This window comes from Neopelma chrysocephalum, unplaced genomic scaffold (genome assembly GCF_003984885.1).
Source record: "Neopelma chrysocephalum unplaced genomic scaffold, ASM398488v2 Primary Assembly neopelma1_96780, whole genome shotgun sequence".
In the NCBI taxonomy this organism is placed as follows: Eukaryota; Metazoa; Chordata; class Aves; order Passeriformes; family Pipridae; genus Neopelma; species Neopelma chrysocephalum.
This window is the reverse complement of record NW_020925424.1, coordinates 1,477,021-1,495,777: the sequence shown is the minus strand read 5'-3', so window position 1 is coordinate 1,495,777 and position 18,757 is coordinate 1,477,021. Positions and strand designations below refer to the sequence as shown.

The window sequence follows — 18,757 nt, the reverse complement described above, 5'->3', positions numbered from 1 at the left end:
TTATTTAGCCGCAAAAGCAGAACTTGTGATGGACATAATGTCATTGCCATTGGCTGATACACAGTTGTTCCTGTTCCTGCAAGCCTGAAAGCATTGCAGCTAGAAAATTTTTCCATCTGTGCAGAACTGAGTAAAGACTTCTCTGACAATCTCGAGAGATTTGTCCATCAGCATAGCCAAGAAAGAAAGAAAAGAACGCAAGAACTAAAAGTCAGTTAGGACAAGACCGTTTGTCTCTCAACCATGCTCCACAGCACCTGATTTCAGTACTGGTGTTTAGCTTTCAGCTTCATCTAGTAGCATTGTCAGCACAGTTTTCAGACCTACGATTTCATTATATTATCAGTTCCAGAGTAGCATTATTTTACAGGAACATTTAACTCTTCTGTGCATTTTAATGCTGCTGTAATAATTTCCATTTCCATCAAGGAGCACTCTTTTCCAGTGTGTGATGTGCAGCTGTTGAATACTATGTAACAGCTGTGTTAAAAGGGAGAAATTCAGCTGGAATGTCAGAATGCAATAACTTAGTTGGAATTAAATCAACACCTTCAAAAGGAGGCATATGATCTTTTAATTATCAGTTACTCAACCCTTGGTTTTGCATGACTTTGTGGCAAATCAGTGTCCACTGTATCCCTTATAAAAGAATGCATTCAGACCTAAAAGTGAGGCATTCCCTCACAGCATCTTCAGAAATGCTAGTTGCCCTTTTATGAAAACATTTTCGTGTCATAGATAGGGGAGATGAGGCATTTTTTGATACAGTTATGACAAAGGGGATGTTATCTATTTTATTTAAGCAAGTATTTTCAAAAAAAAAGACATCTCTTCAGAAGCCTTATAAACTCTATTTGAATCACAAATTCCAAATACCAGGCAACCATGGAAACATTCTTATTTTACACATTCTTATTTTCCCTCTTTTGATGCTTATCTCCTGCTACATTTATAGGCGACAGCCACCCTTGCACGGAGTACAAAGCCAATTCTTCTAAATCGCCATCATGAGACAGCCTCTGTGTCATGATTGTAGCTGTGTTCTAAATCTGTTCTAAATCTGGTCTGGTTTTTTTCCAAGTATAGGTGACGAGAATTGTACCCAGAGCCTACTGTGTGGCATTAATAGGTCCATATTCCTCCCCTGTATATCTCCTGTTGATTTTCACAACCACATTGCAGAAGTGATTCACAATCATCTCATTTTCAAATGCTCCCAAGGAAAAAGTACTTGGTTTTAAATGCATTAATTTCTTCCTCTTTGTATTAATTTGGTTCTTTAGGTCTTCATTTTCCAAAATTATCCATTTTACTTGCTAGAGTGCTCTAATAGAGATTTTGTGATACCTCTCCTTTGTTGTATTGAAAAATTTCAGTCTTTTAGCCACTGTAATCAGTTTTCCTTACCTGTCAATTCTTCACACAGAAAAGGTCTGTCTGTAAAAGTAAAAAAATAAATCATGGTACCAGTTACTTTATAGGGAATCACCGTATGAGTCTGAGTTTGAAAGTGCTGTATTTTGCAAATGTTTCAACTGTTTTTAGCAATAGCGAAATATTTTAAATGATATCATATGTACATGAAATAGCTACTGTTTATAGTTCATTATTTCACCTTTGCTTGAGAAAAATGTGCCTTGCATGAGCGCAGTCAACTGTGTCCCTCATTATAAAACACCAAATTTTCAGCTGATTTCTAAAGGTGAACACTAAAATTTGTGCCTGCCATTTTTTTACAGTAATAAAATTTTCATGTGCTTACTCAAAACGAATTTATATTTAGGTGGTTCTCTCTCCACTGCCTGCATATGCACAGAATGCTCTGAGTGAGTTTAAAACTACCCCAGATGTGATTTTCTAGCGTGTACCTCAGTTATGGGTGTGAAATGTGCCTGGATATTTGGAAGTGGTATGTGGAAATGTAGCCAACTGTTGTTCTTTTCCTCATTGTCCACAGTAAACGTGTTTTAGACTGAGTTAAATTAACTGATACTTCATTTGCCTTTGTGCTGGAAAAACATTTGTATGATGATGGATTACAGTTTCTTGATACAGAAAATGAATTGCATGCTGAAAATTGAGTCATCTGATAAACCGCAAAGAATTTTTCCTCACCAAAGGCACAGCTTGTTCCCATGCTGTGCTACACTGGGTGGGTTGCAAGCTTACAAGTACCTGTCAGATGTGCTTGGTGGGAGTGGAAAGCTGAGGTAAGGAGCCTGCTATTTAGTGGGTAAATTGTTCTTCTCTAGTTTCAAGGAGTGAGGCTGGCTACTGAGAAGCTAATAGCCGACTGCAGTCATCATCTCCAAGCAGGAAGCATATTGGTGGGAGAAGCAGCAGGTTTGCCTTAAGTGGTACTGTCTTTCCTTCAGGCTAAGCAAACAGATTTAGCAACAACAGGCTCTCCAGAGCACCCAGAATTATAGCCTGAATTCTGAGGACATCTAGTGGTGTCAGCCCACTGCAGGGACCGGGTCTTTGTCACAGCTGGTGGCTTTCCAAGTGCACATGTGTTTTTCTGCCGTTCTACAGCATTAGCCTTTACAGGTTGAAGAAAGAGGGATAATTGCATCCCATCTTGCATTTTCACACAGTAAATTAGCTGTGACATTATGTCACTTGTCCCTTGGTTTCTTTTCTCTGATTTTGACATTTCCACTTCACTGCAAAATCCAGTGCAGTAAAAACAGTGAATGAAATGCACAGAAACAGTAGCATTCTTCAGCTCAGGTGATCCTGAATTCAACATCAACAGTCCCAAATATTCAGAAGTCATGAGATTAGATCAAAAATCAAAACCTTCTAAATAAATGTCAGACCTTTTCTATTTGCCTTCTGTTCTCAGGAGTTTCAGTGTTCGACTATGTTGACATCTTCTTTGTATCGATAGGGATAAAAGTGTATTTTTGTTACCAAAAGGCTGGTTTCTCAGGTGAATTAATTACTGTAAAAGTTAGAACCCTGAGATAAGCACCAGGTATCCCAAGATGTCAAATAAATATGCAAGATTTGTTAATGCTATGAAATTGTAATCCTAGCACTGCTAACCATTCAAGGACCTTTGGGAAAGCCTTCTTGCTACTCGGGGATTCAGGTTTTCAGCTTCTGAAGTGGAGCTGTAGGTGTTGCCGCACCTTTTTGAGAGATAACAAGAATCAATTAGCTGCAATTCAAAAAGGACTTTGATCAAGTCAAGTAATACATATTATATGTTAAGCATTGTTATTGACTGTTGCATGACGGTATGTTTTTCAGTGAGCCTCTGATCTGATATTTCCTCCTGAGGAAAAGCAGACATCATGAAGCAGAGATTCATTTCATCAGTTCAAATTATTTTGCAGCTTGCTCTGACTACAGCAGGTCTGACAGGTGAGTACAACCCTTCCTGAAACACTTGTTTTTCCTTAAAACACTTTCTTTAGAAAAGTATGAGGCTTTACCCAATCTATCCTGACCACCAGTGGAGCCTGGACCTGTTTAAAGTACTTTCTCCTGAAGTTTTTTATGGCATTTTGAAAATGGCTCGAGTCCTTTTTTTATATACAGTATTAATTTAAGGACTGTGTGGTGGCAATGATGAAAGGCACTCACTCCATCCCTACATTTACTTCATCCTTGTCACCTTCTGGGAAATTAGTATCATATGAATAGTCACACTATTTAAGATAGTGATATGGAACTTTAATGAAACAACGGTAAGCTTAAGTTGAAAGATCACATGCTTTTCATGTCAAAACATACGTAAATTAGTGGTCTGTGCTTTTGATATAAGCTAATGACAGGTAGTCTTAACAAGAAATATTCTTAAATGTATTTGGATTACCAGTGAATATCCAACTAATTAATGAATACATTCAGGTTGCCAGTAGACAAAAATAATCATCTAGCCTGTTGATTTCTTTCTTTTTGTCTAACCTGTAGTTTACTCTAACTATGCACAAATAGTGGAATTTTAGTTCTGTTGCAAAGTTGAAGGTGAAATTTAATTTTAAGATGATCTGAAGATAAAAAAATTCAATGTTCTAGGAAAAAAACGGCAAAGGTCATATATTTACTTCCAGTCATTGCAATTTACTTTGGAGATAAATATGCACTTTTTGAGTTTAGGTAAAAATCAAATTTTCATATTAAAAAGAGAAGCAAAATAATTTTAGTAGTTATTTTAGAAGTTTGAGGTAAAAATATATTTTTATGTATTTTTATATATCTATATGTACTTTTCTGAGAATTTTGATCCTTTTTCCAGGCAGATTTATTTGCCCAATTCAGTCGATAGTTTTGCATAATTTTATTGTCTTCAAAACAGCATTCCTTGGTGCCTGGGCTTATCACTCAGCAATGACAACAAAAAACATTGTCCTCCTCTAATATAACTAACTGGATTTTTGCACTTCCCTAGGTCAGTCATACCCTGGCAAACCTAAGATAATAAGATGTCGTTCTCTAGAAAAGGAAACCTTTTCTTGTTGGTGGAAGCCTGGCTCAGATGGAGGCCTTCCTACCAATTACACCCTGTTCTACAGCAAGGACAGGTAACGAGTGGTGCATACATATTCTGTAAGTGATCAAGTGATGGTTATGACAGAATAAGGGAATGATAACATTAATTTGTAAAGTTGTTTTTATGAATCTGTGTTAACTTCAGATAGCCAACAAGGGCTGCATGAGATGAGTGGCGTCCCTTGTAAGAAGAAGACATGACCACTGCCAGTCCCAAAACTTCAGCCTGTCCCTACTGAAACTCATCCAACCTTAAATCCCACTGAAGAAGTGCTGGGAAAGGCACATTTGTCCATCTTATCAGGAGGCACACAGCTTTTAGCTGAATGGGGTCTTCTCTGAGGAGTGGAGCATCAAGGCATGGAGCAGTGGGGGTCCTGTCTAGAGCCCATCACTCCCCCTTGGCCAGGGAGCAGGGCAGGGTGGGGGGACAGGGACAGACTGAGACCAGGCTGGGCCAGGACATCAGCACATGGGTTGAGGCTGGCTGGGGGGGCCCATGGAAGTGCAGGACTGTGGGGAGCTGGAGACCATCCCTGATGCAATAGGCTGGAACAGGGACAAGGGGCCCTGGGGGTACCTGGGGAGGCTGGGCAGGGGCAGTCAGGGCTGAGGGTTCCCTTGGGTCCCTGCCAAGGAGCCTGTCCATTAACATGCCCAGCAAAACCCCATCTGGAGTATAGAGAGTAATTGTTTCCCCTTTTGGAAATGTAGCCAATTTCCTGGTTTCCAAAATGGAGTGAAATCAGATTTATGTATCACTTCTCAAAAGTTGCTGTTTTGGTAAATTCTGTGACTCCTTCAGCTTGTTTAGGAATAAAAAGTGTATATGTTTGGCAACTTTGCTTAACCTGTGTATCTTTATGTAACTATACTTTTTTTCTTGAAAACAAGAGGTCTTTGAACAGGGCCAAGCAGGCAGGGAGGATCAGAGATTAAATTTCTTTGAATAAATCCAGTGAGGTTCAGAATAGATAAGGTAAAGCCTCAGACATCCCTGCTTCAATTAAATAAATTCCAAATCATTTGGTATTAATTGAGCAGAAAAGATGCATCCTTTAATAAAGTTACCACATTCAACAATGATCTAAGAGCTTTTATTTTATTAAAGCCCTGATGTTTCAGTCTTCATCAAAACAAATTTTAATGAGCATTTCAAGTTATATGTATCATTGCCTGGAACAACCCTGTCTAGGGAGGGTTAGGAGTGCTTATCCATTTCATTAAATCTGCTGAACGCAGACACTGCCAAGCACTCTAGATCTGGGCCACAATTGCATTTCTAGGCTCATTGTCTCTCAGGTACTATCCTCTTACTCACATTTTTTCTTCGAGAACTGTGACGAAATTGCCTGGAAACTAAGAGATCTTATTATTAGTGGTGTATAGAGCATAACACTGGGACTAACATGCATTCTTGCACCAAATAAGCTGGTGCTTTCAGTTTGTGTAATTCTTCACACTTGGGGTAGGCTGTGAGTACATCACCCAGTTCAGCTTTAATCGAATATAAAACTATCCCTCTCCTGAAAAAGCTGAAGACCCATATAAAAGTAATTTCTAAGAGACGGTGAACTAATAAATTTTTTTTTCTTTTGAGGTAGTTGTGATAATGATCATGTTAAGAACCAGGTAAATTAACATCAGAAAAGTCATAGAACAGATCATCTTGAGTGTGACCACACAGCACATACAGGGCAATCAAGGGATCAGGCCCAGCTACCATTGACTTAGGAAAGGCAAGTCCTGCCTGACTAACCTGGTCTCCTTTTATGACCAGGTGACCCACCTAGTGGATGAGGAAAAGGCTGTGGATGTAGTCTGCCTGGACTTCAGCAAAGCCTTTGACACCATCTCCCAAAGATACTCCTGAAGCCCACGGCTTGGACAGGGGCACTCTGTGCTGGGTTAGGAACCGGCTGGAGGGCCGGGCCCAGAGAGTGGTGGTGAACGGGGCTGCATCCAGTTGGTGACCGGTCACTAGTGGTGTCCCCAGGGATCAGTGTTGGGCCCAGTCCTGTTTAATATCTTTATTGGTGGTTTGGACGAGGGGACCGAGTGTGCTCTCAGTCAGTTCGCAGATGACACCAGGTAACAGGAAGTGTTGATATGCTGGAGTGTAGGAAGGCTCTGCAGAGGGATCAGCACAGGCTGGATTGATGGGCCAAGGCCGATAGGATGAGGTTCAACAAGGCCAAATGTCAGGTCCTGCCCTTAGGTCACAACAACCCCAGGTTACACTACCAGACTGGAGAAGAATGACTGGAAAATGGCCCAGCAGAAAAGGACCTGGAGATGCTGTTTGACAGTGGCTGAACATAAGCCAGTGCGTGCCCAAGTGGGCAAGAAAGCCAATGGCATCCTGGCTTGTGTCACGAGCAGGGTGGCCAGCAGGACCAGGGCAGTGATTGGGCGTTGGTGAGGCCTCACCTTGAGTGCTGTGTCCAGTTCTGGGCACCTCAGTTCAGGATGGATATTGAGGTGCTGGAGTGAGTCCAGAGAAGAGCAGCAGAGCTGGGGAAGGGTCTGGAGCACAAGCCCTGTAAGTGACTGAGGGAGCTGGGGGTGTTTAGCCTGGAGAAAAGGAGGCTTGGGGAGACCTTATCACTCTCTACAACCACCTGAAAAGAGTTTGTAGTGAGATGAGAGTTGACTTCTTCTCACATAACTAGAGACAGGATGACAGGAAATGGCCTCAGGCTGTGCCAGAGGAGGTTCAGGTTCACCATCAGGAAGAATTTCTTCATGTAAAGGGTGTTTAAACTGTCCAGGGAGGTGATAGTCACCATTCCTGGAGGTGTTCCAAGAAATGACTGGATGTGGCTCTCAGTGTCATGGTCTACTTTAAAAAGGTGAAGATTGGTCAAAAGTTGGACTCAGTGATCTCAGAGGTCTTTTCCAGCCTAAATGTGATCTTGCTGAAAACAAACTAATCAATAAAACAGTCCTCTGCCACAGAGCCCATCTTCTTAATTTCCGGGGGTAATACGCAAAGAAGATATTTAGCAACTTTTCTTATTTAGTCCAAGTGGATGTCTTTAATTTCCCTTTTACTTGCTTATAAATATTGTTAAAATTGCCTTGTGCTGTCTCTGGAAATTTCTCTTTGCATTCTTTTGTTGACATTCCTATGTATAAAAAAAAGGAGTGAGAGCACTCATCCAGAAAAACTGCAGTAAAAATAGCAGTGAAGCACTTATGGCAATAGCATTTGACACCAAAATGTTTTCCAGAGTTGAGATTATATGTATTATATACAATTATTATATTGTCATGTAATAGAATTATATTATGTATCTATATATAAAAATAATATGATTATATATAACCATTTCAAATTTCTCTGCGGAACCTAGGGCACTACTAGAATATTGCCTGCCTTGCTTTATTTCCTGAACTTTTAACTTTTAAATCATTTTATTTCAGTGAAGAAAAAATCTATGAATGTCCAGACTACCAAGCGTCAGGTCCCAATTCCTGCTACTTTGATAAAAACCACACTAATCCCTGGACAACATATATTATCACTGTAATGGCAACGAATGAGATTGGAAGTAACAGCTCAGACCCTCAGTATGTGGATGTAACCTCCATAGGTAAAAAGAGAAGAATAAAATGGAAAACAAGCTAGTTGGAGATGTATGCAGTTTTTAATCCCAGAACAAGTAGTGGTGAAAGATTTCTTTCCTCATGATGTGAAACTTGATATGGAGAAGTGTTTATCTACAGATGATCTAAAATATGCATCTTAAATTTATGTGAAAACTGCATTTTACTTACAAATTAAGTAACTACATATTTTACTGCCATTTTAACTTTGGCTCAAAAATTGGCTGCAGTTTCTAGCTGTCTCCAGTATTTCAGTTAGACTCAATGCAGATTATAAAATTTTCATTAGGTCGAGCTACCTAAGTTTTCCAAATGTGAACATCTTTATGGCTGCTGGCATTGAAGTCTCAGGAGGGTAGAAATAACTGCCTGAGCATTCTACGGGCTTTTTGTAGTATTTAATATTCCCAGCTCTGTTCTGCTTTCTGCATACACATGATATACACATTATAATGATAATGTACTTAGTTGTTTTAGCTATGAAATATCTGACATTTTAGTTTTGCAAGAGTGGCCTAATGAAATTATGATTTGATTTCCTTAGCCTGACAAGTTCACAGTAAAGTCTAAGATTTGCTGATACTGGTGGATCAGTAGCTGGTTAAACTTGCTAGGGAGAAAGGAAAAATAAAAGGCTATTGTACTATTCCCTTACAGAAGTGCTGAATGATCTGAAATTAATGTGATGAAATACAAAGCCATAAAGGAGGTGCCTCTTCTGAGAGAAAATTAAGTTATTAATGGCACGCTTTTCATTCATTTATACAGTTCAGCCAGATGCTCCTGTGAACCTCTCTCTAGAAACAAAAACATCTGCTAGTATAACATACCTTTGGGCAAAATGGTCTCCACCTCCGCTGGCTGCTGTCAGCTCTAATTCACATGCATATCACTATGAGCTACGACTTAAACCTGAGGAAAAGGAAGAGTGGGAGGTAATGGAAAAGTATATTTATTGTATAAATGCTCTATTCAGTGAGTTCTCTTGTCTCAATTTAACTGATATTATAAAAATTTTAGTTTCTGTATGGGTAGAAAAATTAATGTAACTAAATCTGATTAAGGAAAGAAAAATATTGTAGTGGTTTGTAGAACAGTGAAATTCAATGTATTTGCGTAATCATCCTAATGTCATATACTGCAAAACCCTATTTAGTCCACTGATATAATATTTATTTGTAATGATCCCAAGTGTCACAATAAAAGACTGTGCAGTTCATATAGTTTAAAACAAATCTGGATCAAAACAGTTTATTGATTCATTAAATTTAATTAACAATTAGTCACTTAACTATGCAGCACTCAGCAATCACTCAGCAATGGAATAGGTGAATCACAATACTGGGCACTTAAAAATGTTACTAGGCATCTACAAATTTATAAACACATTTCTATAACTAGTCCCAGACATATATACACTATATGAAACTCCCCTCTCCCAGGAAGGGTAGGTTACTCCCCTCCCTCTTCTATTTATTCCCACTTCTGTGGGTGACATGGATGCTTTAACATCATGTGAACTCATGTCCCTTCTTACAGTCTCCTAAGACACACATCAGTGAGAAAGGAGCCACATGGTCATATACAGACACCCAGGAGCAGCTTCCTGCCTGCTGCAGCCCACACTGTCTGGAGAGCAGCTACTCACAGCATCAGAGAGGGAGGCTGCTCTGGTTGGCCCAGGGAGAGGTCATGATGCTGACAGAGCAACTTCTGAGAGCATCAAAATATGCTTCAGCTGCTGCTGAAGTTTCCAGTGCCCCCCCCCAGTATTACAAGTTTTCTTGTTTATTTATTAGTAGTTTTCAAGTTTAACCTTGAGAAGTCTCTCCGTTGCTCCCTAATTATTATTTATTTGGGCTGAGAGTTATCATCATACTCTTCAACATAATCAGTTGGAGGCAACCCGCCACTCAGAAATTTTGGTGTGTCCTACTCACACACACCATTTCTATTGACATTCCCCACTGTAGGAATGGGCCTCAATATTCCCACAGCTGAGTTTTCAGGATAAATTATCATTCTTAAAGCTATAGTCAGATGTCCTCAATGCTATCTAAATTGTCAATGCTTTAATGATGGAGAAAGCTATGTGTTTTGAAAGAGTTCTGAAGAGAAATTCAAAGGACCTGAGAAATGCACTTAAGGCCACTGAGAAGAATTACACAAGGGTTTATATGTGAGCTGGACTACCTATAGTGTTCCTGGTGGTATGGATCTGATGGAGTACTAGGAAGGCTACAGTTAAGTATGTTCTTGAGTATCAGAATCTCAATGTTGAAGTGAATTTTTCTGCTAAGTCACTACCTTTGCTCTTCTGTAATTCACATCTTATAAAATACCAACTGAAATTCTAGACTTTCAGAATTCAGTAACTCAAGCCTATTCCTTTATGGTTTACTTGTTAAAATGTCCCAATTCTTTATTATTTTCCCAGTCCGTTTTCTTTTCCAGACAATATCTGTTGGAGTGCAGACACACTACAAGGTGACCGGGTTACAAGCTGGGGTGAAGTACATTGTTCAGGTCCGTTGCATGTTAGACCTTGGAGAATGGAGCGAATGGAGCTCTGAAAGAAACATCCAGATCCCCAATGGTGAGTTGGGGATGGTAATTGCTGTTCTGTAAATTGTTTTTAAGTTCTATCAGGTTCGATGTTGTGAAAGGTGCCTAAATGGTAGCCCTGAAAACCTGGCTTCTCACACAGATACTTCATAGTGCTGGAGGAACAGCTCAGTGCATTTTACTATAATTTCTGTGTAATTGCTTGTTTAGTCTTTTTGATCCACTCAAGATCCTCTGCTGAAACAGGCTATGACAAATAAAGTGGTATGAGGAAGTCACTTCCGATGCAGGTGTGCCTAAATAATTTATTCCTGTCCCTTAATTTAAAAATTACATTGATTTTATACGTAGCTACAGATGTCAGGTAATGTTTTTTGTGTAAGAACCTAGACTGAAAGCATTGCCATGTCTAACAGAGCACGACACTTGCAGATACTACCACATGGAATTCATTATCTATGTTTTCTTGAATTTGAGTAGGCACACTAAATATGCATGACATTATATCTTGTTGCCAGACACTTTAGCCAGGTTGTCTCAAATCTTCTTCTTCTGTCCTTAGTTGTATTATTCATTACTTGACATGAAGATTGCTGTTGACCATGAAGTACATGAAGTACTGTTAATAGAAAAATATCTTTTAAATTACCCATTTTCGGATCTGCAGTACACAATTAGAAATTTGGAAAATCAATGTCTCTGCTCTGCATAGTAGGAAATATTTATTATTGATGTAATAGGATCGTATTTTTTCCACAAGTGTATAATTGCAAAAGTTTCAGTCACATAAGGGTTTTGACTGGCATCATCCTATTCAAAATTTAAGCATTTTTCCCTGCCCTACTCTTAAGCGCTTTGCTTGAGTCTATAAAAACTTGCTTGGCAGCAATCAGGTGAGCATCCTGAGTACTGAACATAACAACACTACAAGGAAATATGAGAGCTGCTTCTTTGTATCTTTGGAGACAGATCATAGGTACTTCAGAAGAGAATTACTGGCAAGGACATAAACAAATGGGCAAACATTTACATTCTTCATTTTTCTTACCTAAAACCCAAAACAAATGACAGCATATTTTCTTAAACAACCAGAATAATCTTCAAACACGCTTTTTGAATTAAAAAATGGTTTCTGTATGTTGTGGTTTAAGCCCAGCTGGCAACTAAGCACCACATGGCTGGTCGCTCACATCCCACACCCCACCCCAGTGAAATGGGGAAGAGAATCAAAAGTAAAACCTATAAGTTGAGATAACAACAGTTTAGTAATTGAAACAAAGTAAAATATAATAATAATGATAAATAATAATAATGATAATAAAAAGGAAAAAAACAAAACAAGTGATGCTCACCCCAACTGACCATTGTCAAATCCCATCCCTACACCCTGATCAGCCCCACTTCCAGATAATTCCCCAGTTTATATATGGGGGATGATGTTCTATTGGTGTGGAATACCCCTTTGGCTAGTTGGGGTCACTTGTCACGACTATTTTTGCTCCCAGCATTTTTTTATCTGCTTTGTACCTACTCAATGGCAGAGCAGGAGACACAAAAAGGTCTTTGGTTTAGGATAAACATGACAGTAACAACCAAAACATCCATGTATTGTCCACATTTTTCTCATACTGAATCAAAACCACAGCACTATACCAGCTGCTGAGAAAAAATTAACTCTATCCCAGGTGAGAGAGGGATAGCACAGAAAATAGATTGTATAGCAGAGTGTATTTTAAATAATTTTATAGAGGCTGCTTTAGCAGTATGTGACCACTCCCTATAAGATTTTGGGGCAGAGAAGAGCCAGAGTCAGAGAAATAAAGCAGTTCTTCAGCATGGCTGCAGTGAGAAAGGATTCTGAATCCAGGTGAAAGTATCAGGCTGTTGCCTGAACCACTGAACAGCCCCTCCTTTCCCGTGCTACTACAAAGCAAAACTTTTCCTTTCTTTGTATTTTCCTGTGCTCTGCTTGACACTGTTTTATGAATTCAGGGTGGACCGAATACATGCAACTTACTAATTGGTTTATTTCTTTATCTTTCACAGGAGAGTCACCTCCTGAAAAGCCTACCATAATAAAGTGCCGTTCTCCTGAAAAGGAAACATTTACTTGTTGGTGGAAACCTGGTTCAGATGGAGGACATCCTATTAATCACACTTTGCTTTACAGCAAAGAGGGGTAATAAACTGTATATAGTTATTCAGTGTTTTATTGGAAGGACCTGGAAAATCCATGCTGATTGTTTTTGCATTTAGGGAGATGTCATTTTCTGTAGTACATGGTTTTGTCCAGTGGCATATTCTGAAAGAGTGCTAAAGCAGCAGTGTATTTAAGAGTAAAATAAGATCTCTTTATAGTGTTAGTGACTTATTGTGAATTACTGTGAATTATTCTACTCAGAAAGATAGACTGTCTTGAAAGTTGCCATTGTCCAGCAACTGCATATTGTTAAGTAATATAAATCACAGTCATGCAGCCCTAGAAACTCTTCGGTCATGCAACCCTAGAAACAAAACTGTCCAAAGTGACCAGTGACCAGATATTAAAATCTTTGTCTTCTGATAATGCTTATTTTGCGCTAGTACTCATAGGCCATGAATACCCTGTGGCTTCTGCAGTAGTATTTTTTTGGAAATTAGATCAAGTGCTAAACATTCATTTTAAAGAAATAGTCAATATATATTTTTAGGTTCTGTGTACTATTTTTGGTTCACCTAGTGCTGCTCAGCCTTGCACTGACCTAACTGGATGCTAAATTCTGTAATTGTCAGCTGTGAGCTAGGTCTTACTGGAAAAAGACAGGTACTGGTCCATCCAGGTAGGACAGAGTAGGAGGTCCACGTCCACAACTCTCTCTTTTGTCACTGTGCATCTCAGAGGAGTTTGGAAACAAGTGCTACATACTCAACTTTTTCTCCTATCCCTGCTTTGACTTTGGAAAGCTTGGGAAGGGGTTTGGAAGACAGGTGCAAAGTAGATTTTTTTTAACAAGTGATGAAAAAAAAAAAAAATTAAAAACTAAATTCTGAAAGCATATTAGTGTAATATGCAGAACTCTCTGTAAATGTGAAATCACCATTGGAAATAGTTTTTAACAGATAGGTTAGAAAACTTCAGCAATCACTTCTACTTACTCTCTGGAAGATGTAAGAGCTATGCAGTGGACAATGGCTTTCTGAGTAGTAAGAGCTTTACTCTACTAGCCCACTGCTGCATCTAAAAAAGCCTAAATTCTGCAGGCTTTGTAGTCTTTGCTTTGGAGGGGAAATGCTTACTACAGTCTCTGGAATTGTCCAGTGACTCTTTAGTCTAGTCTGGAAGAAGTTTTCTGATTTTCTTCACATTGCCAAGCATGAAAAATCAGATCAATAATGCTGACATACTAGTAATCAAAGCCAGGTGTTTTAGTCTGTGTAGCCTAATCACTGTGATTCTTCCATTTCAGAGAAGAAAAAGTTTATGAATGTCCAGATTACAAAACTGCAGGCCCCAATTCATGCTACTTCGATAAAAAGCACACCTCTTTCTGGACCATATACAATATTACTGTGAGGGCGACTAATGAAATGGGAAGTAATGTCTCTGATCCTCATTACGTGGATGTGACTTACATAGGTAAGAGTTAAAAAGTATTTTAAAAGTATTGAAACAAGTAATTCAGAATCATGGGGTTTGGCACAAAAATTTTAATTCCAGCTCTTCTCATATATGGTATTATATCCATGTTAAAAACTTGTACAAATAAGTTCTTCTCTGATATAATAACAAATCAATATTCATCCCTTTACCGTTTTCTTTTCAAAGGAAGCATAAAAATGCTAAAAGCTTTAAAACTATGTTCAGATAACCATTTATTGTTTTTCTATATTTCTTTCAGTCAAACCCTAAAAACATCATCCAGCTAAAATCTTTTTTCCACTGTACAAGCAGCTGAAATCAAATTGATCTTTTAACAAATAATACTTAAATTTGATTACATAAAAGGAGTCTCCAGACCCAAGAGGAGCTGCATTAGTGCTTTTTATAGCGGTGTACTGATAATCTCTTTCTCAGACTTTTTCCACGGAATGACTGTGTACAAGTATTTGGGGTTTTTTTCTAGCAGAATGGAACATTATCATTGATAACCATTTTGTTGCCAAGGATCTGGCTGCCAGGAGTCTGACAACTGGAAAAGGGCTGCTGAAGAGCTGCTTTATATTTTATCTCTATGCCATGGCTGCTTGCTTGATGAAGCTTTGCATCAGACAGTGGTAAAATACACGCACAATATATGCAGAAGCTCTACGTTTGAACTGAGGAAGCTGCAAGCCTGTCTGAGCAGAAACCTTTGTTCCATTTTGGTTTGGTTTTGAGATATAGACAGAACTTTAATATTGCTGTTTCGGTTTACTTTTAAATACTATACATATGCATTTGGGATTACGCTGTTGTGTTTTCTGAATGTAAAAGGTGGAGGGGCAAGTTCCATCAGCTACATCTGTGTTTTCAGCATTTCTAAATATTTATGCCAAACGTGGATAAGGTTATCATTAAACACATCTTAACATTAAAGATGTTAACTTTGAAACATAGTTGTGGGGAAAAGCAGCAATAAATGGTAATGTAAGAAAAAAGCATTTTTGCTGTTTAATGATTAAGGCAAATCTCAACATGAATTCAACATATTTACTGTTCTTCAGGGGTTTTTTCAAATTATAAATCCATACTTACTTTATCTGGAAACTCTGTATTCCAACATCAGTTCTAAATTACTGGACACAATGGAGGTGGCGACTCTTCACTCACATAATTTTATATTTCTTCCTAGGATGCAAGGAAAAAACAATTAAAACTCTTTTTGACAGTTCTTTATTTTAACAGTACAGCCAGATCCTCCTGTGAACATAACTCTGGAATTAAAAAAGTCAGTAAACAGAAAACCATATCTGGTCCTGACATGGTCTCCACCTCCACTAGCTGATGTCAGATCTGGATGGCTTACTCTTGAATATGAATTGCGACTAAAGCCTGAAGAAGGAGAGGAATGGGAGGTAAGGATGTTTCAAGATAATATTTTCTGGTCAGTTGGATTTTTTCAGCCAGGTTCCATCCACAAATGGAAGCAGGGGCACTGAATAGTCCATAATTTTTCAAAAGTGCTTGTATGATTTCCTACTGAGAACACTGGTATTTCAGATGTTATTGTATGATAGCAGGTGATAAAGTACTTGTTTTTAATTGTGGTCATTTTATATTAATCATATTGGCATGACAATTTAAATTGTTTATTCTCAATCTTTTGTGATAATTTGTTCTTCACCATGAGCACTTCTTAGGTGACAGAAAGCTCAGTGACATTATGAAAATAATTCAAATTTATATAAATGGCCATTAGGTGGTTGTTTTAATGGCCACAGAATAGTAATTGTCTATAGCCAGAATCTGCAACTCAGACAACTGAGTGGCAAATGAAAGACTCCAGCTATTGGTATTTGACTGCCTCCTCTTCTTGTCTGCAATCCTTCCAAACCATCTCTGTATCTTCTCCTTCCTTCCCCCTCCCACGGCACTTCCCAGCCCCCTGGCCATTGAAAGACCTACTTTTTACTAACCTGTAAATTTCCACCAACTCGATATTCCCTCTTTCTCTCTGCATTTTCTTCCCCAATCTCTATTTCTTGCCTCCGTCTGTTCCTCTCACCATCGCAATTCCCACCATTACCACAGTTCCTCCCTATGTGCCATATGTTCATGATGTGTTTTTATAGTGGTTTAATTTGCACCGTATACCACAGCCAGATCTCATTCCCACTGATGTTAGAAAGCTGAACTTTAGAAATAAAATACATGTACCATTATTCCATGCCTGCTTAGTAATTATTAGGAAATGCTATCCAGACTCATTCTATATTCCTGTCTTGGTTACCAAAACCTTAGCTGTGATTTTTGTTTAATTTCCAGACTATTTTTGTTGGACAGCAAACACAATGTAAAATGTTTAGTTTAAATCCTGGAAAGAGGTACATTGTACAGATTCATTGCAAACCAGACCATCACGGATCATGGAGCGAGTGGAGCCCAGAAATGTACATTGAGATTCCTACTGGTAAGTGGCCAGGCATTCCTTCCGCAATTGTTATTACATGCAATTGTATTTTTGTTTGTTAGCTGTTTGTGGCACCCATGCAGATCCCATATTTTCCCCAGGACAGGCAAGAACATCGTTGCTAAGGTAACTGGATTATTATTTCTCCTGCACCATACCCAGTTAGCTTTCCCCTTCATTACTTTGTGGTGTTAAGAAGGTGAATAAATTTCTTTGCTTATTTAAACCATGCTCTTTCTGTCTATTGCCTCATTTGTTCTCATGATGGTAGTTTTTAATTAAAAGAAGGCTGGTAAGTTCTTTACAACTTTGACACAGGCAACAAAAAGTGACTGCCTTCAGATAGTAACAGCTTTTATTACTCTTTATATGGAATTAATTTGAAATCAATACTTCCATATAAAAAGTGTTATTTTACAATAAAAATAACTTAAAATAGCTAGTCCTAGGTCATTTAAACTCCCAGTTAATGAGTTATATGATATGTATTTGATAATGAAATGACTGTGGGTTTGGTACAACTGGATTTGAACCTAATTGCTATAAATGGCTGTGACAAAATTTTCCTCTTCATTCATTTTAGTATAATTTTTCCAAGGCAGTTTATTTCCTGTGCGGTACCATTAGTAAAAATTATATTCATTATTAGATATTGCAATGATTGTTGACATCCATATATGCTAGTAAAGCCCTCCAAATTCAATGCCAAGTTTGGCAGTTTAGGCCAATTTTTAAAATAAAAGTCGTCTCTGACTTCTTGTGCATGCTGACTATGCATATACTAGATGTATGTCCTTAAATAATTCTGTTTGTTTCTTAGATTTTAGAGTAAAAGATATGGTTGTGTGGATCATTGTTGGTGTCCTGTCATCTCTAATATGCTTAATCATGAGCTGGACAATGATTTTGAAAGGGTACAGGTAAGTCACCAATTTCACAAATGCATGGAGTTCAAAATCACAGAAAACTTTTCAAAAGTAGACTTCAAGTATTTGACTCAATTTCCTGTAGCATTTGTGTTCTCTTACAAACTGTTAGTTACACGATAAAGAAGTATTTCTGCTCCTTAGGGAAACCAGGCAAAATTCTCAATTGGTAAAGACATGTCTCTATTAGATCTGAGAATCTTGGTTAGCCATGTAAATAATTCAGCAAACGTCACTTGGAGTATCCCTGCTTCTGTAGAAGATATGTCTTTGGGTTTTGCTGTAATTTCCTAAAGTGAACAAGGTTATATTATAAGACTGTCTTTCTGCCCACCTGTCTGCCAATTCCCCAAATAATTTATTACAATGCTGGCTAATTTCAATCAAATTTGAAAGACAAAGATGTTGCTTTTGTTCAAGTCTTGCAAAAAAGTACTGTCTGAGTAGAAGAAACTGTGGTTGGAAAAGCCAAGTCATTCGCCATAAATCCTGTTGAGCAGTAGTCAGCTGATAGTCAAGTATGCAGAGACAGGCCCCCTAGTCCTCCTGAACTGTGCCCCATTTCGCTGTTTCTTGGCCAGCGATGAATTTACAGTGGTATAGGAGAATCAGAGGTTAAGGGACTAAAGACAATAAAAGGACATTAGCATTGTTACATTTCCAGTTGAATAACTTTGTACTGTTCTTTTTCTTATAAATGCCTCTAAGGGTACTTTGTGGATTTGTGAATTACCTGGCTTGAGGGGTAGACAGGAAACAGAGGTCCAAGAGGGCCATATCAGATATGGGAGAAGCATTTAAAATCTGTGTCACATTCTGAGGAAATGGGAGAACAAATAGTGAGATAGGGCCCATACTTACACCTCGTGTGTTTGTTCTGGGTTTTTTTCAGAATGATGGCCTTTATCCTACCACCAGTTCCAGGACCAAAGATAAAAGGCATAGATAAACATCTGTTAGAGGTGAGTACTACAGCTAACATGAAAAGAATTTACTAATACTTACTTTTCCAACTTATGTACTAGCAACCACAATTACCCTAGTAAATGATGAAATTCCTTTAAT

General features: G+C 38.4%; 1 protein-coding gene across 9 annotated transcripts in view; it reads left to right on the top strand.

The window, feature by feature from the left end:
• PRLR (prolactin receptor) overlaps positions 1-18,757 on the top strand; it is a 155,716-nt gene that overhangs the window by 127,952 nt on the left and 9,007 nt on the right. For 8 of the 9 annotated variants that reach the window (XM_027709501.1, XM_027709500.1, XM_027709496.1 and 5 more), the window contains 11 exons: positions 3,259-3,372; positions 4,403-4,535; positions 7,930-8,099; positions 8,881-9,047; positions 10,567-10,708; positions 12,724-12,856; positions 14,124-14,293; positions 15,542-15,711; positions 16,622-16,766; positions 17,587-17,686; positions 18,585-18,654. In XM_027709501.1, the coding sequence (XP_027565302.1) occupies positions 3,303-3,372; positions 4,403-4,535; positions 7,930-8,099; positions 8,881-9,047; positions 10,567-10,708; positions 12,724-12,856; positions 14,124-14,293; positions 15,542-15,711; positions 16,622-16,766; positions 17,587-17,686; positions 18,585-18,654 (1,470 nt within the window). In that variant the 5' untranslated portion in view covers positions 3,259-3,302. Of the gene's footprint in view, positions 1-3,258; positions 3,373-4,402; positions 4,536-7,929; positions 8,100-8,880; positions 9,048-10,566; positions 10,709-12,723; positions 12,857-14,123; positions 14,294-15,541; positions 15,712-16,621; positions 16,767-17,586; positions 17,687-18,584; positions 18,655-18,757 lie in introns of those variants that run through there. The other variant, XM_027709505.1, reaches the window with a different exon arrangement.